Source organism: Culex quinquefasciatus, chromosome 1 (genome assembly GCF_015732765.1).
Source record: "Culex quinquefasciatus strain JHB chromosome 1, VPISU_Cqui_1.0_pri_paternal, whole genome shotgun sequence".
NCBI lineage: Eukaryota > Metazoa > Arthropoda > Insecta > Diptera > Culicidae > Culex > Culex quinquefasciatus.
This window is the reverse complement of record NC_051861.1, coordinates 112,117,132-112,141,352: the sequence shown is the minus strand read 5'-3', so window position 1 is coordinate 112,141,352 and position 24,221 is coordinate 112,117,132. Positions and strand designations below refer to the sequence as shown.

Here is a 24,221-nt window from a genome sequence, read left to right as displayed (position 1 = left end):
TCTGGATTGTGGACTGGAGTGAAAATAAACTTGACAGTTATCATACAAATATCTATTATTAACTCAACAGTGAAAAATCTTAAATTTGGGAATTCTAAATAAAGAATATGCAGAATTGAATAATAATTTTAATATTAAAGTATTCATTTTATCCAAAAATTACAAGTCGAAATTACGAAAGCTTAAAAATCTGAAATTAATAAATTCGAAAATATAAATTTACGAAAAACCCGAAATTCTAACATTCAAAAACACAATTGTTATCAAAAATTGTATTCAAAATCAGGAATTTGAAAATTTAAGAATTTAAGAATTTAAGAATTTAAGAATTTAAGAATTTAAGAATTTAAGAATTTAAGAATTTAAGAATTTAAGAATTTAAGAATTTAAGAATTTAAGAATTTAAGAATTTAAGAATTTAAGAATTTAAGAATTTAAGAATTTAAGAATTTAAGAATTTAAGAATTTAAGAATTTAAGAATTTAAGAATTTAAGAATTTAAGAATTTAAGAATTTAAGAATTTAAGAATTTAAGAATTTAAAATTTAAGAATTTAAGAATTTAAGAATTTAAGAATTTAAGAATTTAAGAATTTAAGAATTTAAGAATTTAAGAATTTAAATTTAAGAATTTAAGAATTTAAGAATTTAAGAATTTAAGAATTTAAGAATTTAAGAATTTAAGAATTTAAGAATTTAAGAATTTAAAATTTAAGAATTTAAGAATTTAAGAATTTAAGAATTTAAGAATTTAAGAATTTAAGAATTTAAGAATTTAAGAATTTAAGAATTTAAGAATTTAAGAATTTAAGAATTTAAGAATTTAAGAATTTAAGAATTTAAATTTAAGAATTTAAAATTTAAGAATTTAAGAATTTAAAATTTAAGAATTTAAGAATTTAAGAATTTAAAATTTAAGAATTTAAGAATTTAAGAATTTAAGAATTTAAGAATTTAAGAATTTAAGAATTTAAGAATTTAAGAATTTAAGAATTTAAGAATTTAAGAATTTAAGAATTTAAGAATTTAAGAATTTAAGAATTTAAGAATTTAAGAATTTAAGAATTAAGAATTTAAGAATTTAAGAATTTAAGAATTTAAGAATTTAAGAATTTAAGAATTTAAGAATTTAAGAATTTAAGAATTTAAGAATTTAAGAATTTAAGAATTTAAGAATTTAAAATTTAAGAATTTAAGAATTTAAGAATTTAAGAATTTAAGAATTTAAGAATTTAAGAATTTAAGAATTTAAGAATTTAAGAATTTAAGAATTTAAGAATTTAAGAATTTAAAAATTTAAGAATTTTAGAATTTAAAAATTTAAGAATTTAAGAATTTAAGAATTTAAGAATTTAAGAATTTAAGAATTTAAGAATTTAAGAATTTAAGAATTTAAGAATTTAAGAATTTAAGAATTTAAGAATTTAAGAATTTAAGAATTTAAGAATTTAAGAATTTAAGAATTTAAGAATTTAAGAATTTAAGAATTTAAGAATTTTAGAATTTAAGAATTTAAGAATTTAAGGGTGCACAGCAACCGAAGAAGTTGTTGTCTTCTTATTCCAAATTTGTCAAACTTACGGACCCAATCCTGAAAGAATCTGATTGTCAAAGTGGTCAAACTTTATTGTAAATAACTTTGAAGACTGTAATTTAGGGGATGAATAAAAAATCATATCGATAGTTCCCGTATTTTTGAAGATACTAAAATGTCTGTAACAGAAATCTGGGCGCAAAAGCGATGGTTGATGTGTACCGTTAAGAATTTAAGAATTTAAGAATTTAAGAATTTAAGAATTTAAGAATTTAAGAATTTAAGAATTTAAGAATTTAAGAATTTAAGAATTTAAGAATTTAAGAATTTAAGAATTTAAGAATTTAAGAATTTAAGAATTTAAGAATTTAAGAATTTAAGAATTTAAGAATTTAAGAATTTAAGAATTTAAGAATTTAAGAATTTAAGAATTTAAGAATTTAAGAATTTAAGAATTTAAGAATTTAAGAATTTAAGAATTTAAGAATTTAAAATTTAAGAATTTAAGAATTTAAGAATTTAAGAATTTAAGAATTTAAAATTTAAGAATTTAAGAATTTAAGAATTTAAGAATTTAAGAATTTAAGAATTTAAGAATTTAAGAATTTAAGAATTTAAGAATTTAAGAATTTAAGAATTTAAGAATTTAAGAATTTAAGAATTTAAGAATTTAAGAATTTAAGAATTTAAGAATTTAAGAATTTAAGAATTTAAGAATTTAAGAATTTAAGAATTTAAGAATTTAAGAATTTAAGAATTTAAGAATTTAGAATTTAAGAATTTAAAATTTAAGAATTTAAGAATTTAAGAATTTAAGAATTTAAGAATTTAAGAATTTAAGAATTTAAGAATTTAAGAATTTAAGAATTTAAGAATTTAAGAATTTAAGAATTTAAGAATTTAAGAATTTAAGAATTTAAGAATTTAAGAATTTAAGAATTTAAGAATTTAAGAATTTAAGAATTTAAGAATTTAAGAATTTAAGAATTTAAGAATTTAAGAATTTAAGAATTTAAGAATTTAAGAATTTAAGAATTTAAGAATTTAAGAATTTAAGAATTTAAGAATTTAAGAATTTAAGAATTTAAGAATTTAAGAATTTAAGAATTTAAGAATTTAAGAATTTAAGAATTTAAATTTAAGAATTTAAGAATTTAAGAATTTAAGAATTTAAGAATTTAAGAATTTAAGAATTTAAGAATTTAAGAATTTAAGAATTTAAGAATTTAAGAATTTAAGAATTTAAGAATTTAAGAATTTAAGAATTTAAGAATTTAAGAATTTAAGAATTTAAGAATTTAAGAATTTAAGAATTTAAGAATTTAAGAATTTAAGAATTTAAGAATTTAAGAATTTAAGAATTTAAATTTAAGAATTTAAGAATTTAAGAATTTAAGAATTTAAGAATTTAAGAATTTAAGAATTTAAGAATTTAAGAATTTAAGAATTTAAGAATTTAAGAATTTAAGAATTTAAGAATTTAAGAATTTAAGAATTTAAGAATTTAAGAATTTAAGAATTTTAGAATTTTAGAATTTTAGAATTTAAGAATTTAAGAATTTAAGAATTTAAGAATTTAAGAATTTAAGAATTTAAGAATTTAAGAATTTAAGAATTTAAGAATTTAAGAATTTAAGAATTTAAGAATTTAAGAATTTAAGAATTTAAGAATTTAAGAATTTAAGAATTTAAGAATTTAAGAATTTAAGAATTTTAGAATTTAAGAATTTAAGAATTTAAGGGTGCACAGCAACCGAAGAAGTTGTTGTCTTCTTATTCCAAATTTGTCAAACTTACGGACCCAATCCTGAAAGAATCTGATTGTCAAAGTGGTCAAACTTTATTGTAAATAACTTTGAAGACTGTAATTTAGGGATGAATAAAAATCATATCGATAGTTCCGTATTTTTGAAGATACTAAAATGTCTGTAACAGAAATCTGGGCGCAAAAGCGATGGTTGATGTGTACCGTTAAGAATTTAAGAATTTAAGAATTTAAGAATTTAAGAATTTAAGAATTTAAGAATTTAAGAATTTAAGAATTTAAGAATTTAAGAATTTAAGAATTTAAGAATTTAAGAATTTAAGAATTTAAGAATTTAAGAATTTAAGAATTTAAGAATTTAAGAATTTAAGAATTTAAGAATTTAAGAATTTAAGAATTTAAGAATTTAAGAATTTAAGAATTTAAGAATTTAAGAATTTAAGAATTTAAGAATTTAAGAATTTAAGAATTTAAGAATTTAAGAATTTAAGAATTTAAGAATTTAAAATTTAAGAATTTAAGAATTTAAGAATTTAAGAATTTAAGAATTTAAGAATTTAAGAATTTAAGAATTTAAGAATTTAAGAATTTAAGAATTTAAGAATTTAAGAATTTAAGAATTTAAGAATTTAAGAATTTAAGAATTTAAGAATTTAAGAATTTAAGAATTTAAGAATTTAAGAATTTAAGAATTTAAGAATTTAAGAATTTAAGAATTTAAGAATTTAAGAATTTAAGAATTTAAGAATTTAAGAATTTAAAATTTAAGAATTTAAAATTTAAGAATTTAAGAATTTAAGAATTTAAGAATTTAAGAATTTAAGAATTTAAGAATTTAAGAATTTAAGAATTTAAGAATTTAAGAATTTAAGAATTTAAGAATTTAAGAATTTAAGAATTTAAGAATTTAAGAATTTAAGAATTTAAGAATTTAAGAATTTAAGAATTTAAGAATTTAAGAATTTAAGAATTTAAGAATTTAAGAATTTAAGAATTTAAGAATTTAAGAATTTAAGAATTTAAATTTAAGAATTTAAGAATTTAAGAATTTAAGAATTTAAGAATTTAAGAATTTAAGAATTTAAGAATTTAAGAATTTAAGAATTTAAGAATTTAAGAATTTAAGAATTTAAGAATTTAAGAATTTAAGAATTTAAGAATTTAAGAATTTAAGAATTTAAGAATTTAAGAATTTAAGAATTTAAGAATTTAAGAATTTAAGAATTTAAGAATTTAAGAATTTAAGAATTTAAGAATTTAAGAATTTAAGAATTTAAGAATTTAAGAATTTAAGAATTTAAGAATTTAAGAATTTAAGAATTTAAGAACATAAGAATTTAAGAATTTAAGAATTTAAGAATTTAAGAATTTAAGAATTTAAGAATTTAAGAATTTAAGAATTTAAGAATTTAAGAATTTAAGAATTTAAGAATTTAAGAATTTAAGAATTTAAGAATTTAAGAATTTAAGAATTTAAGAATTTAAGAATTTAAGAATTTAAGAATTTAAGAATTTAAGAATTTAAGAATTTAAGAATTTAAGAATTTAAGAATTTAAGAATTTAAGAATTTAAGAATTTAAGAATTAAAGAATTAAAGAATTAAAGAATTTAAGAATTTGAGAATTTAAGAATTTTGCTTTTTAAGGCTAGTATGTAAATCGGAAGGAAAGGGGTCAAGAAACAACTTTACGAACAGCAGAACAAAGGAGAGGGAGCGTTTTCTTGGGGCTTTTCTTCACCCTCTCTGGCTTGCTTTCGCTGCCGCTGCTGCCCATTTGAAATTTTTCTTGACCGGTTCCTTCCGATGTGCATACACCGCTTTACTCAATACCAATGACTTGTCTCTTGCATGTCCGGCAGTAGATCGACAGAGCGTTGACAAAAATTAAACAAACACAGCCCCAATCTGACCTACAAAACTAAACTGCATCACCCCAGATTACCAAAAGTCATGCGTAAACTTGCAGCACGGGAGGGAAAATATCTCCAAACTCGAAGAATTGAAATCGAAAAATCAATCATCACTCCTAATGTAAACATTTACTGACGTGAGCAGGATAAACTCTTTGTTCACAAACTCACATTGGCCCAATTACATTGTTTTGCTTGAAAAAACCATCCGCCAGACGATTTGCTCCCGGTAGATCCCGGAGCTAACCTGTGTTTTGTTTAGATTCGGATGAACACGGATGAACTCGAACCTAAATTAGCTCTCGCACAAGTACCGCGGTGGGCTTGACGCGGGTGCCAAATTAGCTTTGCAACGCAATTAGGTCCCTGCGGTGGAGATGCCCTTAGAACGCTAGATATGAGGTTGTGGTAATCCCCCGTATGATAATGACTTGAAAGTTAATTGTCTATGAAAATCAGATGATCCTTATGTTAATATTAGATTTGCCTTGATGATTCCGATCCGATTTGCCCATTTAATGAAGTTAGTCCCGAATGATGATGCCGATGTTTACATTAAAGCTTAGTTATGTTGTAATCCACGAGTGGAAAGAAATAAAACGCACCCCGCCACAATTTTTGTGCAACTGTTCGCAAAGTTTACACATGGCCGTTGTCTGGTGAAACGGCGTCCCTGAATATCCCCAACTCCAAATCGATTCCCACCGTATTTGTCGTAAACTTGTTAAAACTTGTTGATCTTTTTTATCCCCCTTCCTTTCAACGCAGAATCACCGTCACCAAGAGACTTTAGAAAACCGCTGTGATTCACACATTTTCCTTCTCTCCCGTCATCTCAGCAGGCCACGCTGCTTTTTTCCTCGTCGTCGAGAGCTGTCAAACGGTCGTCGTCGTTGTCATAACAACCGTCTTGCAGGACCCTCGCCAGGCCAGCTGAAGGTAGGGATGAAGGTGGCGCCACCAGGACGACGGTCACCTCCTCCTTGGGAAACTGGGACAACCTCCGACCAATCCAAGTTGGCCACGAGTTTTGGTTCGACTCCCCGGATGCAGCTGTTTTTTCTTCTTCTGAGGTGAGTAACACTTCACGAAGCACCGCAAAAAAAAGTGACTTAATCAAGGCTTGCTTCGTTTCACAGCACACTTGGATGACTTTTTCGCGACTTCTTTGTTGATTTTTTGAGGTATTGAAGAACTACGTTTAACAATTGACGGTGTTAATTCGAATCTACTTATCACAGCCTCTTTTGAACACACACGCACACGTCAAGGTCATCGCCAACGCCGGAAGACCCTCGTCGCGGAGATCATCGTCGAACCGAACCCGGAGCGCTACTACTGACAGTTGTTCCCGCTGGCCAACCCAAGATGTGCGAAACTCTCGAAACTGAGAGCGGGAGACTAAACTCAGATTGCTCAGAGAGAGGAAATCTGCCGGCGCGCGAAACAAGAAAATAGGAGGATGAATCTGGTTAGTTAGTGGTTCTGCTACTACTAACACAGATTCACAGTTTGAGTTAAGCCGGTGAACGCTTGCCGGCTTGGTTGGATGGTTATGATGATGGTACTAATACACCTTCCACCATACTGGCAATAGAGCTATCTAAGCCCGATCTCACACACACTAGCACACCATTTGTTTTGCTGGCTGGTACAAAATTTAACCTCACTTTTTTTCGTGTACGTACACGCAATACATGCGCACGTAGATAACTCTATGGGGGTCATCCGCGGTGCGATGAAGCATAGTTTGGAATTGAGAGAAGGGTAGCAAATTTAATTTAGTAGATTAAGAGCCATGTGGTAACCACCTTTTGGGTTGAGGAACAGATTTTGATGACCTTGACAGGTGGATCTCGTTGAGGAAGTAACATCTGAGTTGAGTTGGGATTAACTGTAATTTAGAGCCGATTTATTGAAATTGACCTATTGAAAACTATATCCAACCAATGAGTATTTGCGTGAATAACAGAGAGCTGTCATCGTTCAAGGCATTTGAAAAGGCCATCCAAAAAATGTTAAAAATTACTAAAAAAAATAGTAAGTCTACAATTGTAAGGTTATTAATTCAAAATATCTGAAAATTTGAAAACATTAAATTCGACTTAAAACTCAAATTTTTAATACATAAACCAAAAATCAAATTAAACTACTTGAACTAAAATTCTGAAATTTTAAAATCCTAAAACACTAAAATAATTATAATATTCTAAAATTTTAAAATTTTAAAATCCTGAAACTCTGAAATAATTCTAAAATTCTAGAATTCTAAAATTTTGAAATTTTAAAATCCTGAAACTCTGAAATAATTCTAAAATTCTAAAATTCTAAAATTCTAAAATTCTAAAATTCTAAAATTCTAAAATTCTAAAATTCTGAAAATTTTGAATATTCTTTTTGCGTTATATTTCCGAATTTTACAACTTAAATAATTAAGAATTTTAGCAATTTAAGCAATTTTAGCGATTTTAGCCATTATAACAATTTCAACAATTTTAACAGTTTTACCATTTTTTCCAATTTTACCAATTTTAGCAATTTATGCAATTTAAGCAATTTTTTAAATTTTAGTAATTTAAGCAATTTGATCAATTTGATCAGTTTTAGTAATTTGAGCAATTTTAGAAATATTAGCAATATTAGCCATTTGAGCAATTTTAGCAACTTTAGCAATTTTAGCAATTATAGAAATTTTAGCAATTTTAGCACTCTCAGAAATTTTAGAAATTTTAGCAATTTTAGCAATTTCAGCAATTTTAGTAATTTTAGCAATTTTAGCAATTTTAACAATTTTGGCAATTTTAACAATTTTAGCAGCTTTAGAAATTTTTGAAATTTTTATCAATTTTAGCAATTTTAGAAATTTTAGCAATTTTAGCATTTTTAGCCATTTGAGCAAATTTAGCAATTTTAGCAATTTTAGCAACTTCAGAAATTTTAGCAACTTCAGCAATTTTAGCAACTTTAACAATTTTGGCAACTTTAGCAATTTTAGAAATTTCAGGAATTTTAGCAAATTTTAGCAATTTCTTGAATTTTAGCAATTTTAGCAATTTTTGCATAAGTGTTAATAAGAAATACTGAATTATTGATTATATAGAAGTGAGATATTTTTTACCCAGGCTTAATTCTGTTTTGTCATTTTTAAAATGTTTTATGATTTCCGATAAAATTGAACGCTTTTATCGGACCAACGATTAACAAAAATATATCCCGCGGGCAAAAAATTATTTAATAAAAAAGATCTATAAAATGAAAAATTTCTGCGGTCTCATCAGATAAAGCTAAACCAAAAAAAAAATCCACCTACATCAGCAGATTAGTTTTCTCTTATCATGACTCAACACTAATTAGCACCAAGGTACCGATGAGAAATGTTGAATCATTGCTGCTCAACCCGACTGTAGTCAGTTTCAGTAAAACCGTTTCAGTATAGTGGTGAATGATGAAAAGTAGGAAAAAATCACGTCGCGTCATCAATAATCATCAGTTAGAGCAGCTGGAAGCAATTTTTTTTATCAATTCGAATTTAAAAATCAAATCACATTTCGGAGCGTAAGTACACGTAAGTACATGTAGGCACCGGCAATCAAAGCAAGCCGCCGCCGGCACTTGTATACAGGAGAATAAGTGTCACTGTTATCAGTAAAATAAATAATAAGAAAAAGAAGAAGAAAAAAACTTGATTTATAGGTGGCGCTTACAGAATCTTGGCGAGTTGAGTGGACACTTTGACACGCTTTCGTATTATTGAGTAAACACTTCAAACTTGTTTGCTTTTGATAACTATTAGGAATCTTACAAATGTCAATTAATAAATCAACAAGCTTGCTTGCAACCTAACTTAACGTGAAGACTGCCATCATTGCCATGGTTTTTCGTTCAGAGATATAAATTTTGCGTTTCCGTCAATGTTTTTTTTTTTTTTTAAACAATCGTGGAGACGATGAAATACCTTGGAGTCATGCTGGACGAAAAGCTGAATTTCAACGAGCACATCGATTACACTATCAGGAAGGCAGCCCGAAAGTTTGGAGTTCTGTGCAGAATCAACCGCTACTTGACAGCACAAGCAAAGGTTCAGTTATACAATTCGCTTATCGCGCCGCACTTCGACTACTGCTCATCGATCTTGTTCTTGGCAACACAACGGCAACTGAAAAGGATGCAAGTTCTCCAGAGCAAAATCATGCGGCTCATCCTGGGATGTGAACGATTGACGCCGAGGCTCAGAATGCTCGAATGCTTGCAGTGGATGTCGGTAAAGCAACGGATCGAATACAACACACTTGTCTTTGTTTTTCGTGTGAAGGAAAGGATGGCACCACAATACTTGACGGAAGCCATGGTACGCGGAAGGGATATCCATGAGCACGACACTAGAGGAGCTGACGATCTCAGATTGCAGAACTGGAAGAAAGCGTGTACGCAGAACTCGTTGTTTTACAAAGGATTTAAGCTATACAACCAGCTTCCAGAGGCTGCAAAGATGACGAGCAACATCAATGAGTTTAAAAGGAGCTGCAAGGAGTTTGTGCGGCAACGGCCGTTCGAGTAAAAGTGACCCACGATGGTACTGTGACGAAGAGCACGTTATGACGGTCGGCCATCTTCATTATCGGTACGCATTCGCTTGGGGACACTTTGGGCTGCATATGATAAACTTGATCAAAAGTAACGCGAATCTGGGCGCGGTTTAACCCTATGTGCTCATATGCATGTGGAATAGCAAATGGTTCCAATACCCTAAATGGATAAAATGTCTGCAATCTGAATGATAAGGAAAGACTCTGCACAGGATTTGTAAGAGCGCCTTGAGATTAGAAAGAGAGATATGGATGGGCATACACGGAAGTTGAGTTAAGATTACAGGACACTCTCATAACACGAACTTAGAATTATCGAAAGATATCTGCTCGTAAATCTTCCATACTACAAAAACTGTGTATGGGTAAGAGGTGGGCCATCCAAGGAAAAAAAAAAAAAAATGGAATGTTAACATTAACCTAAACATGTTAACATTAGTTGAGTGAAAAACTGCCACTGAATCCGCTTTGTAAATGCCGGCCCCGATACTCTTCACGGGTGTTCCCCTAAGGAACTGGGAAAGATTTACCACAGAGAACAGATGTACATCTAAGCTCGAACTTGTGTGTAAACACTGCAGCGCTAACAAAATGTGTTGCATACAATTTTGCATCAAAGAAATTAGGGTGTAAAGGATACGCTTGGCGGCGCCACCGTCGCAGTTGAGGTTACCTGACTTAACAATGTAGAATGGCTCAATAATTTCCTCAGAAAAATAATATTTTCCTCGTTTATAAACTAAATTCACTTCAGTACAATTTCAATTGACTGCAAATAATGCAAAAATGCATTAACATTAGCAAAAACATAGCAGAAAACTTGTTTTAAAATATTTTTTTTACTTTAGCTTAAAATAGTACCTTTTCACATGTTAACTCTGATTTCGTTTTGTTTACCTTCACAGCTGATTTTGTTATTTTCTTTCGCGCGTAAAATCGCACCCCTACAATGAAGGACAGTCAGACATTGGCCTGATGTCGTTCGTTCGGAATGTTTTGTGCAGTGAATGGATGGTCCAACGTTCTGCTACTGTAGGTCATCATGATTTTTGAAGTGGCGCTATCTAGGCGGATGATGCACACCCTAGCTCTTTTCAACGTATCTTGGTTTGAATTTTTACACACGTTTTTTAATGCTTTTTGTTCAGTGATGTACATCTGTTCTCTGTGGATTTACTTTTTACTTTACTTCAGCTGTTTTTCAATCGATACTAAACATCGAAAATTTTCAAAAATCTTTTAAAAAAATAACTCAAACTTGCTAAAAATGATTCTAAACGCAAGGGAATGCATTTTAATTTGATTTCAGCTGATTGCACTTACATTTTCATTGAAATTGAAGTATTTAGAAAAAAATATTTTTTTTGCCCCCTGATTTTATATATCAAAAAATCTCGAAAATCAAAAAATATGTATTTTGGGAAATTGAGTTTTAGTGAAAAAAAAAAGTTGATAAAAAATTTGCAATTTTTTTTTCCGTGTACCTATTTTTTTCTCAAAAGTCCTCAACAATACCTACAACTTTGCCGAAGACACCAAATTGATCAGAAAATTCACTCAAAAGTTACAGCTGTTTGAATATTTACATACCATTTTTGTATGGACAGCAGCCAAAATTGTATGGAGACTTGTATGGGTGAACCAATGACGCAAAATAGCTTATTTGGTCATAGGGAAGGCCCCCACAAAGTTTGAGTCAAATCAAAAAATACAAAAAATAAAAATGGTCGAAATCGGCCGATTTCGTAGAGTTGCTCGCATGGAAAAAGATTAATTTAAATAAAACAAAATTTAAAAAGCAACTCTATTATTTTTTGAAATTCTAAAGATTTACTCAGATGGTTATGTTACAGACATGACCACTACGACGAAGATAATTGTACGATAATAGTTTTGACGTTAATTCCGGATCGTGGCCAACATTTGTTTTTATGGCTTGACATTTTTTTTTGTCAAAAATGATATCTCCCAAAATGCACCAGCAATTTTTTTTCAGTGTTTCAACAAAACGCCACCCACAAAGATAAACCTACACTTAAAGCTAGCCAAAAGAGTATCACCGTAGAGCTGTACTTTCATCGATAGTGGATACGGGAAACACCCCAACCCAAAGTGTAGAAGAGACAGAGAGAAAAGAGGACAATTTGGGGCGAGCTACTACCCAGGTTGAAGGTTAATCGTCGGTGGCACTACTTCCTACTTCCCCGTACATATTCTAACCTTACCTTCTACGTGAAATTGAATAGTTTTTTTCTAGGTTAGGATTTTCGGGGCGTTTTGACCTCGATATTTTTTGTGTGTTGTTGTTGTTCGAGGAAGTTGAGGGTTAATCGTCCCTTAACCGGGGTAAGTGTGCGTAAGGTTAGTAACGTGCGTCTTTTTTTTGTAGATTTGATATTTGTTTGGTTCTGATTTACCCTCGATTTCCACAGCGAATATGTAACTATCTGTCTGGGCTCATGCTTACGATGATGGTCATGATTAGTGTTTGTGGAGGTGGAGGTGGTGCTATTGGTCAAAAGTGATTCGTCTTCCTCTTCATTCCCGTATTCTACCTCTGGCCGGTACTGGGTGGTCAGCCCGGGTCGCTTCAGGATCCCACCGCCATTCGTGGGCCGTCCCTCGTACGGCAGATTCGCCAATCCCCCGTTCGCCCTCGAATCGTTCAGCATCGATTCCGTGATGGCACGCGTCCGCCCCAGCGTCCCATCGGTGGGAAGTTCCTCCGCCGAGTGGTACACCGTCTGGCGGGACAGATACAGCGACTTCCGGCCGCCGTTGGCCCCGTCCGAACCGATCGAGACCGCGTCCAGGTAGATGCTGTCCCGTTCGTCCATGTCGCCGCCCAGGTCAAAGTACTCGCAACTGCCGGTCGAGGTCAGCAGGGGACGGGCCGTGGACAGCCGAGCGGGTCGATTCGGATCGGGGTCCGGTTCCGCCGGGGTGGGAACCACGTCCTGGAAGTCGCTCAGATCGAACACGCGCGATTCCGGCGTGGCATCGTCGTCGCGTTGGCTCACTGGGAAAAAAAATGGGGGGAGAGAAATAAATCGAAGTTGAGTGTCATGTCGGGAGTTGGTTTTTTTTTATTTTGGTGATAACGGAATAACGATAATAAAAGAGAGAAGCGCGATTCACGTTCCAAATTTAGTCTCTCGCGTGGGATCTATTTATATTTAAAGGCTTTGTTGGGCGTTCCGCGGAAAAGGGACACTTTTTGTTTGGTGGAATTGATTGTTGGGGTGGTTGATAAAACGTTTTGTTTTCAGATTTCAAAATGTTTTAATTTTTTTTTTTCAATCGACAATATTTTAGTTCAGTTAATTGAAGGCCAAAAATGAAGAAAAGCTCTAAGAATTTCTCATGAGTAGTGATACTTAATTATAAGGTTGTCAGCAATTAAAATTGTATAACTCATTAAATATGAATTTTGATCACCTATCCAATGATTGACAGTAACACAGATCCAAAAGTAATTTGCATTAAAAACATATGCTCAAAACTTCAGACAAGGTTGCCAGCACCGTAGTATACTAAGACTAATAAGGTCTGCCAATTGCCTGTTGCACGACGATCTGGAAATCATTTTCATCGAAATCGCTGAGACTCAAAAGAGCATATAAATATAAGTGCAAATAACTTTTGGCAGGGTTGCCAGAATTTGGGTTATCTTTCATTATTTATAGGGTGTTTCAAAGATTTTTCTTAAAACGTTTAATATTACCAGACCGAATCAATCTTTTTTTTTTAATTTTTGTATTTTTGCATCCGGCTGAAACTTTTTTGGTGCCTCCGGTTTGCCTAAAGGAGCCATTTTGCATCATTAGTTTGTCCATATAATTTTCCATACAAATTTGGCACCTGCCCATACAAAAATTATGTATGAAAATTCAAAAATCTGTATCTTTTGAAGGATTTTTTGATCGATTTGGTGTCTTCGGCAAAGTTGTATTAATCTTCTCATTGAAAAGTGCCGGCGACAAAATTGGGCGAAAAGTTCACCGCCCGGAGATCGCGAGTTGGCGCGAGCGAATGAACACCGCGAAAAAAGATTCGGGGGTGCATTGGGGTTAAATGATCATTTCGTCATTCGGTTTAATTTAAAAATAATTATTTTTTCGTAAATATCGCTACTTTGATGCGATGTAATTCATTTTTACAGTAAATTAGGCATTGTTACATCAAATTTGACCTTTCAAACGCACTAGAATGGCCAAATTTTAAAACATCAATGTTTGCCAATTTGACCGTTTTACCCCCAATTCCCCTTGTAGAACAAAAGAAAAGTTCATCCGCGGTCTGTCAGCAGCGCGCTGTTTTGTTTGCTGGATCAACATTTGGAAATGTCGAACGTTGAAGGAAATCGCTCAAAAAATGGAAATTAACCGATTTCAAATGTTATGGCCGCAAATGAAAGGTAAGGGTGGCTATTTTTTTATTCCGATCTGTAAAACTAGTTCTGGCGAGGGTTCTGGGCACTGCAGCAATAGATTTTACCGGCGGGTTGCTTCCGTTTGCATTTGATTTGAGGAGAAGGTTTTTCAATCCACCAGGGGCTTATTCGGGGGCAACAGTTTCGGTAATCCGGAACTTCCGGTAAGTTTCATATTTGCAGTGTTTAGCATGAAAAACAAACTTAGACCAATCTTTCAAGTGTGCGCTCTTTTTGAGGAGGGCGCAAACCGAAGAAGAGCGCAACTCGGGGAGCGTTATTTCGGGGTTTGAGCGCAAATCGAAGGAGCGTTATTGCAGGGTTTTGGCGTAAAATGGGATTTTATTTTTTAATTTTATTTACAATTAAACGAAACATTTATATAAAGGGGTCATCCACAAAACACTGATAATGGACCATCCCCAAATCTGGGTATCCAAGAACTCCCGGATGTCATGGCCTAGATAGCTACCTGACCAACGGAGGTCTATATGGGTGAATTAACCATCGGTATACACTCAACCCCCGATGGTTGGTCACTTTTTCGTTTGACACTTTTTTAGTTTGTACCCCGTTGGTTGGACAAAGTCAAACTAAAAAGTGACGAACTGTCACTTTTTACACGGCGCTCACGCACACTATCAAAACACACGTTTGGTAGTGTGCGTGAACTCCGTGTAAAAGGGGTGTCAAACTAAAAAGTGACCCCGTTCGTCTGACAACAGTTGGTGTCAAACCATCGGGGTTTGAGCGTAGCTTCAGTGAACAACGATGGACACACTGGGGTACGTTGGATTGTTATAAGTCTTCTAAGAACTCCTTGATGTTATGACCTGGATATCAACCAGATCAACGGAGGTCTATATGGGTGAATTAACCATCGGTATAGCTTCATTTTGCTTCAGTGAACCACGATGGATACCTTTCGCCTTGTTGGATTATTATGGGTCCTCCAGGAACTCCCGGGAGTTATGACCTGATGATCCAAGGCTGTACATCATAGGTACTCACGATCCTGCTTTGTATTAGTGTGAGTGCATGACTCCGTGCCACTAAAACCAAAACAATAACAAACGAACAATGGACCGTGCCAGGAAAAGCAAAACATAAACAATGTCAGTGGCAGTGGAGTGAGAGAGTCAGAGATAACGATTTTGACAACCGCACTACTACACACTCAATCGCGAGTACCTTAGGTAGAAAGCCATGCTGATGATCTACCTAATCAACGGGGGTCTATATGGGTGTATTAACCATTGTAACTATAAGCTTTTTTAGACAAAAAAAAGTTTTTTGTTCAAACCTGGTCATAACTTAATACTTTGCCAATGGTTGGTATTCAGAAAATCTTATCTCAAGATACAGATTTGCGAAAACATTCACAGCACTTGTGTATAGACAGACACCATTTTGTATGAAGAATATGAGGCAATAGTGCACAATAACTATTTTGGTCATAAAAGTCAAAGTAGTTATGTCACAGACATAACCGGAATGGCGTAGACTACGTAAAGTTTTGATATGTGAGAGTTTTCCATTTCTTCATTTTGATGAATTAGCTAGACGCTTGAAATACATTAACGGAATAAGATCGTGAATGCGATCGGTAAATTCAATCGGACCGTGTACGTACCGGTTGTTGAAACGGAATTAAATACGATTCAAATTGACTTTTACTAGAAAGAGATGGCAAATCTAATGCGAACAAAACCGCAGCTACCATGTAAACATACTTTGAATGTGTTGATAAATCTTTGACTAGACAACATCGAATGGAGGAAGGAAGGAGAAGAACGAAAAACGTTTTTTTCGCGAACCGAATGAATGTTTGGTAGCATAATGAGGGGGAGGGCGAGGGGTTGGGGGCGAGAGCAGCCTCAGAAAGCTGTGCAATCCGTCGCCCCCGAAAACCATTTTTTTTCCTGAAATTTAATTGTAATTATTCATTGCGCTGCCTCGCCGTGGGTAAGACGAGGGACGGGGAGTGAGGCAACTCCGAAGAGTTGGAAAGTTTAACAACTAGAATTTGGAAGTTTCACAACCACGGCTTGACCCACGAGAGGCAACTTTTCGGCGAGAAGGCAGCAGGCGCGCGCCTCATCTTATTGCTGCCTCGTCCCGGGTGGGACGATCCAAACGGTTCGGCCATCGAGAGGCAACTGGCTGACGGTGACGACGAGAAGGCGATGCGCACTTCTTTTGCAGTTCTGGTCCCTCTCTCTTCTGCTGCTGCTGCTCTGGGCTGAGCTTTCCTGCTGCTGCTGCTGCTGCTGCTGCCGGTCCGACGTCTGAGACGTGAATTATAGAATGGGCTGAGCGCGCGTTCTTATATATGATTTCGGTCCGCTACTTCCCCTCCTTTTTCGCGACCGACACTCGGTCGCGTTGCTCGGATGATTTTCCCCTCAAAATAGGTACTTGACATTCCCGTCCGTGAGTGGGAAGCGCTCATTTTTCTTGCAAAATCTCTACATTTTGAAATTTTTTTAAAACATTCAATTGTTTCAATAGTAAAACTATTTTGCCAACAATGAAAGTTTTATAGCAAATTGCTGAATAATTTTCGAATCGAATGGAACATAAATCGTGTCGATTCGATTAGAGGGAAGGAATATATAAGCGTTTGACGGATGACGCAGTATTCCAGGGCCTTCGGCCCGGGTTTTTTGAAATGGCACCCCAGTACCTTCGACAAAGACGTAGTCTACGTCAAAAAAACATCAATGGACAAGGTTTCATACAAATCTGAAAATGCAATCAAAAGTCGATTTGCAATAACGAAAGGAATTAAATACTTTGTTGAATCCAAATTAACGCCTAATTTTTCTGTTTGTTTGTTGTTGTGCAGGTTTGGTTTCAAATATTTCGTTTGATATGTTTCTGTTTTAATTGGGCCCAAAGGTGAAGCTTACATTTGTGATATTATTGTTCACAACGCTTATTTTTCTGAGTACAATGACACTTTGTACGACCGAGAAGGATTTAAAATCGATTTTAAATCAATTTAAAAAAAAATCACAGCTCGTTCTAAGCGGACCTTAGTTGATTCATCAAAAAAATGTTGTCCTGTCCTAATGATGAATGATCAAAAATGGGTTTTAATCTGTTTTTTACCGTTGAACATAACAATTGACAAAGGGCTTTAGGACCCTATTGTCTATATGGGTGAATTGATCATCGGTGTGGCTTCAGGTAGCTTCAGTGAACAACGATAGATACTCTGGGGTACGTTGTTATCGATCATCCAAGAATTCCAGGAAGTGATGACCTGATGATCTACCTGATCAACGCGAAACTATATGGGTATATCAACCATCGGTATCGCTTCAAGAAGCTTCAGTGGACCATGATGGACACTTTGCACCATGCTGGATTGTTATGGGTTTCCCAGGAACTCTCGGAAGTCAGGTAAATCATCAGGTCATAACTCCCGGGAGTTCCTGGAGGACCCATAATAATCCAACATGGCGAAGGGTATCCATCGTGGTTCACTAAAGCTATCTGAAGCTATACCGATGGTTAATTCACCCATATAGACCTCCGTTGATCAGGTAGCTATCTAGGCCATGACATCCGGGAGTTCTTGGATACCCAGATTTGGGGATGGTCCATTATCAGTGTTTTGTGGATGACCCCTTTATATAAATGTTTCGTTTAATTGTAAATAAAATTAAAAAATAAAATCCCATTTTACGCCAAAACCCTGCAATAACGCTCCTTCGATTTGCGCTCAAACCCCGAAATAACGCTCCCCCGAGTTGCGCTCTTCTTCGGTTTGCGCCCCTCCTCAAAAAGAGCGCACACTTGAAAGATTGGTCTAAGTTTGTTTTTCATGCTAAACACTGCAAATATGAAACTTACCGGAAGTTCCGGATTACCGAAACTGTTGCCCCCGAATAAGCCCCTGGTGGATTGAAAAACCTTCTCCTCAAATCAAATGCAAACGGAAGCAACCCGCCGGTAAAATCTATTGCTGCAGTGCCCAGAACCCTCGCCAGAACTAGTTTTACAGATCGGAATAAAAAAATAGCCACCCTTACCTTTCATTTGCGGCCATAACATTTGAAATCGGTTAATTTCCATTTTTTGAGCGATTTCCTTCAACGTTCGACATTTCCAAATGTTGATCCAGCAAACAAAACAGCGCGCTGCTGACAGACCGCGGATGAACTTTTCTTTTGTTCTACAAGGGAATTGGGGTAAAACGGTCAAATTGGCAAACATTGATGTTTTAAAATTTGGCCATTCTAGTGCGTTTGAAAGGTCAAATTTGATGTAACAATGCCTAATTTACTGTAAAAATGAATTACATCGCATCAAAGTAGCGATATTTACGAAAAAATAATTATTTTTAAATTAAACCGAATGACGAAATGATCATTTAACCCCAATGCACCCCCGAATCTTTTTTCGCGGTGTTCATTCGCTCGCGCCAACTCGCGATCTCCGGGCGGTGAAGTTTTCGCCCAATTTTGTCGCCGGCACTTTTCAATGAGAAGATTAATAAAAAATTCGGTAAAAAATGATAATTTTTAATTTAACTTTTTGTCACAATAACTTGATTTTCATAAAAAACACTATTTTTCTGATATGTTTTAGGAGACATCAAATGCCAACTTTTTAGAAATTTCCAGAACGGGCAAAATATCTTTAACCGAGTTATTAATTTTTGAATCAATACAGATTTTTTTTTAAATCGAAATATTGGTCGCAACAATTTTTCAACTTCATTTTTCGTCTTTAGTGAAATTTTCATAAAGTGCACCGTTTTCAAGTTATATACATTTTTAGGTGACTTTAATGAAAATAGTAAAAGTTATTAATTTTTTTAAATAAGTGCCCATGTTTGTCACTTTTGGAAAAAAATAATATTGAGTGTTTGGCCTTTTGAAATGTTAGTCTTGATTTAAAAAAAAATATTGTTTTCGAAAAGATCATTCATAACTCGGTCAAAGATTTTTTGCACATTCTGGAAATTTCATTTAATGTCCCCTAAAACATATCAAAAATTAAAAAAAATAAAAATATTGATTTTTTTTTGCAAATCAAGTATTAGTGACAAATAGTGAAATTAAAAACCACCAAAAATTTATTTTACCATGTATCATTTTTTTCAGTGTAGTCCTTATCTATACCTACAACTTTGCCGATCAAAAAAATCCTTCAAAAGATACAGATTTTTGAATTTTCATAAATCATTTTTGTATGGAAAATTTTATGGACAAACTAATGATGCCAAAATGGCTTCTTTGGGAATATCGAAGGCACAAATATTAAATTAAAAAAAATCTATTTCGTAGAGACATGCTCAGTTTCATTTCTTTTAAGGGGTTACAACATATGAGAAATCACAAAATTTTATAAAAGATGTTTTTTATCACTCCTAATAGTTTCATGAAAATAATTCATAATTAAACTGAGTGAGAGACGATTTAAGCTCAACATTCTGCCATGTGCAAAGCGGACTGTCAAACTTTCTGAGCGTTTTTCTCTAAGCACCGAATTGCCACGATATCTCGAGATGTGATGGACCAAATTAGCTGAAATTTGAGGTGAAGACTCTCAAGACGTATCCCGTGTGCATGACGAAGCTCGATTTTTTTTAATGCAAAATTCAAAAACTGGCGATTTTTAATATGAAAAACATTTTTAAAAAACATTTTTATTTTAAACAAAAGACACTGGACTGAAACATGTTTTTTTTTAGAAACTGATAATTCGATCTAAAATGCACGATTAAAAAAACTTAAGCTAATTTTTAATCAAAATAAAATAAAACATTATTTCGCACAACGACAAAAAAACACTTTCAAGAAGTTTTCAAAAGATCATGGAACCAACAAAAAAATCAAGAGCTTGAGCAGTTGATGAAACAGTTTGGAAATGTCTAAAAAAATAAATTTCAAATGCAAACAAAATTCTAAACGGTTTACAATACATTGTACTTTTCCATTAATTTTATTGGCGAAAAAATATTTCGATTTAGGAAGACGAAGAAAACTACTTTTCCGGTTGAACTGTACTGTTAAGAATAGAACCCTACCAAAAATAAAAACTAGTTTTCCATTTTTTTTAAATAACTCTTCGGCGTTAAGGGGAACCGGCACTAGTTGGCGCATTGGGGGCAAAGTGATGCGATTCCCCTTAAGTGGACGGAGTTGTATATTTATAAAAAGCTTTTTTAGAATGTATCACCGAATTTATACCATAAACACATTTTAGACAATCCATTATGAAATATCTCTCCGCTCTATTGAATGTAACATCTCTGATTTTTTTTTACACTTAAAAAAACTTTGGACTCAACTTTTCGGTAAATTTAAACTAATTTTACAATCCATCTAATAATAATAAATTGATTTCACTGAAATTCCACTGAAAATTGGAACAATTTTTTTTTGGTTTGTACAGGACTAAAAAAAAAGGCACACGGAAAAAATCTGATTTTTTGTTTACTTTTTATTAGTTAAAAATACATAAAACACATATATTTTTTTATTTTTGCCATTTTGGTGTTTCAGGAAACTAAAAAAGGCATTTTTGCCATAGAGTTTAGGATAATGCAAAATCTGGTGCCGGAGATATACATTTTTCAATAATTGTGATTTTCGAAAAAATCGAAAATGGCATCACATAAAATTTCAAAATCATTATTAGATGTAGAATTAAATGAGCAATCGAAAAGGTTGTAAAACATGTTTTTAAAGAAGTGCATCACTTCCAAGTCATAGGCATTTTAAGGCGAAAATTTCCAGAGGTGTCCAGCTTTTTTGCATTTTTTTTTGTGAAAGCAAAACACCCTTGCATATGATATGATTTCGAAAACCTTAGCTGAGAATCTCCTTTTTTTAACATTGTCTATCGGATTGCTGATTATTAAGATACAGTTTCTAAATTTTGTGAAAAATATTTTTTCTCAGTGTCATCTAAGCTTTTATTTTTAAATTCAAGATTTCTCGGAATTTTCAAAAATGAATCGTTTTGGGAAATTTTCTGCTGTTAACCCTCTACAACCCAACCCCGCCTCTAGACGGGCGTTGATCTATAAATTCGCCAAAAAATCAAATTTTTCAACCCATAGTTGATCCACAGACAAACAGACGTGACACTCGAGTGCCAAACCATCGTCCTCCAAAAATTGAGCCTAAAACGGTTATTTCAAATGCAGTTTAGCTTCGGCATCCACTCACCCGACGCTGATGGCGCTGCTGTCGTGACAGCTCGCCCGCCTCTTCTCAGTATGCGTGATTTGTTTTTATTTTGGCTAGGTTGAGCGTGAGCACGTGGGAGGCAGCAAATGAAAACAAATGTTTTGATGGGATTCTGGAGAGCTTCGGAGAACCAGAATTGCGGGAAAGATGGGACAGTATCGGCCGAGCCAGGATGAGCGGGTGACTAGCGAGGACGTACCTTTTGCCCCAATAATAAACCGGTGATGCAAAACATCACATTAGAAACTAATGTGACCACCATGTCGACGTGGCCTGCTGAACTGGTGTCGGTCCACCGAGGACAAAGTCGGGAATTACGTGTTTGGAGCATTGTTGCGGCATTCCCGCGGGTGTCACAGCAAATCCGTGCTTGGGCACTTTCCGCTTATTGCCAATATTCTGCTCTTCCAGGTTGAGCAGATGATCGCGGAAAGCCGCGACATTGTTCTGGTGGCTGCCAGAGTTCACAATGTCCTATTCTTCCGACCGCGAGAACTTAATCTCCAAGAAGATTACAGTGGTAAAATCTTGTATGGAAGCCTCCTCCCGGTGCACCATGACCTTGCCGGTTGTGGATTTAGCTGATTTTTCCAATATTGTGTGGCCACTTCTAGCGGGGCAAATTAGTTTTGAAACAATTTGGTCAGGATTTTTCGTCCCAGATGCTGCTGTTTGATAAAAAAAACATCATTTCGATGGTGGCCAGGGGTGCATGGAGCGCGAACAAGAGCTGATTCAGCGACAATCATGGGTTGTATCAATCTGCGATCGTAACAACCTCTGACTGAAAGTTTATTTTTTATCTCGAGAGAGAAAACCCTCATGACTCTCTCGAGTCGTCTCTTGTAACAACCCGCGACTCAACTTTTGCTGTCACACAGAGAGCGCTACCGATTGCTTTTCCTAGCAATCACTGAAGGTGGAACCCAGTGAGCGCCGGGGTGGTCTTGTAGGCGCGAATTTCCTCATTGGTTACTGTGATTTGCGCGCCACGTGTTTTCTTTTTGCTTGCTTACGCAATGCAATTCTAGCAAGAGTTTTAATGTTTCTTTTAAAAGCTTCTATAAGAAATTGGTTTGCTTGTTTACAGGACATATAAAAAAACCTCACGATTTTTATGCAATATTCTTGAAAAATGCGAGAAAAGATAACTTTTTAAACAGCACCAAGGAACGGATTCAGTGTACAGGGTGTATTTTATAGCACATGTTAGCCTTTCGGAAGCCTACAAGCCTCGTGGCTCGTGGTCATGACCTTTTATAGTACCAATGGCTAGCATCTTGTATTTTGATATAGACTTTCACACCCGGGTCACCTAAGTGTGAAAGTATGGTTCAGGGAGATGAAGCCGAATTCCTGCGCTTTAATTCGAACCAGCGACTTTTGGGATAGTTAGTCCAGTATATTTGGATATAAGTCGGCTCTTTTACGACAATTTGTGGTGTGATTTGAAATACAGAGTATCAAAAAAGTGTCCGTGCAGCCCTCTCCTTTGAAGCTGCATATTGGCCCTATTTAATAGTTTCTTCACAAATTTCATGGCATGGTACAGTATGTATTTCACCAAAAACAACTTATTGCTTTAAAGATTTCCAAAACGATCTTTAAAAATCCCCTTCCCAAATATTTGAACCCTGACATTGTTGTTAAATTAGAGGCATTTATACTATTCTCAGTATCGTACATATCAATTTATCAAAAAGACGAAGTTCAAAGTTGTGACCATTTGATGCAAATCTACACTCAAAGTTAAAATCACTCTTTGTACTAAAACAGATATAAAAATATTTAAAAAAAAACTGATTTTCAGAATAAACCCAAATTATCTAAATACGCTAAACTTTAAAAAAAAAATTTATGATTGTTTCCAAATTATCGTAACTATTTTTTTTCAAAAATTTTATTTAAAAACGTTACTTAATCCCCCTTAAGGTGGTTGGTGCCTTCCTCACATTCAAGTTGTATTTTAGGTTTTATTTACAAATTATTTAAGAGTTTTTTTTTTGAATAGGCCAAATACTATCAAAAACAAACATTAACTAAACAAGATAAATGCTAATTAACATTCCAACGCCCAAGGCTCCAAAAAAGTTGGAACGGTAACTTCAACTCAATGGTTCTCGGGCATAACTCAACCAATCAAGATGATTCTTCTTTCCAGTTATTTGTTAGGATGTCTAGATGATTCTAGAACTTTGCAGAACTTAATTTGATCAAATCTGTATGTTTTGCGATCAAAAACATCGTTCCAACTTTTTTTTTTTCGAATGTAAAAAAAATTCGCCAACAATTCCGCGGAGGCAGTCGTTTTAAAAAAGGTGGAACGATGTTTTCGGTCGCAGAAATTACAGATTTGTTCAAATCAAGTTCTGCAAAATTTTAGGACCATCTAGACATTCTTACAAATCACTGGAAACAAGAATTGTCCCGATTGGTTGAGTAATGCCCGAGAACCAGCGAGTTGAAGTTACCGTTCCACCTTTTCTGGGAGGCTTGGGCGTCCGCGTAAGTTGGGCATGCGTTGGGCGTTCCAGTGTTAAAAAAACTAAAAAAAGGAAACAAGAAAAACATAAAACAAGTGAAGTAATGTTTTTCGTAGAACAAAAGTTGCTCAAAATAACCTCTTTCAAAAAAAAAAAATGCAGTAGAGGGTTAAGGGGATTGACTTTCAGGTGAATGGTCTATTGTGGTATATTGGTCAAGAATGAGGTAATAATACAGTATACTGTATACGGGACCATCCACAAATCCACAAACCACGTTGACACTTTAGGAGGGGTTG

The 24,221-nt window shown here is 33.6% G+C and overlaps 1 protein-coding gene across 4 annotated transcripts in view; it reads right to left on the bottom strand.

Annotated features, from left to right (window-relative positions):
- Positions 1-24,221, bottom strand: part of LOC6051385 (anoctamin-4) — a 90,517-nt gene that overhangs the window by 45,974 nt on the left and 20,322 nt on the right. For 2 of the 4 annotated variants that reach the window (XM_038249967.1, XM_038249966.1), the window contains exon 2: positions 12,352-12,815. In XM_038249967.1, coding sequence (XP_038105895.1) covers positions 12,352-12,633 — 282 coding nt within the window. In that variant the 5' untranslated portion in view covers positions 12,634-12,815. Of the gene's footprint in view, positions 1-5,815; positions 6,003-6,023; positions 6,552-12,351; positions 12,816-24,221 lie in introns of those variants that run through there. The other 2 variants (XM_038249970.1, XM_038249968.1) reach the window with 2 other exon arrangements.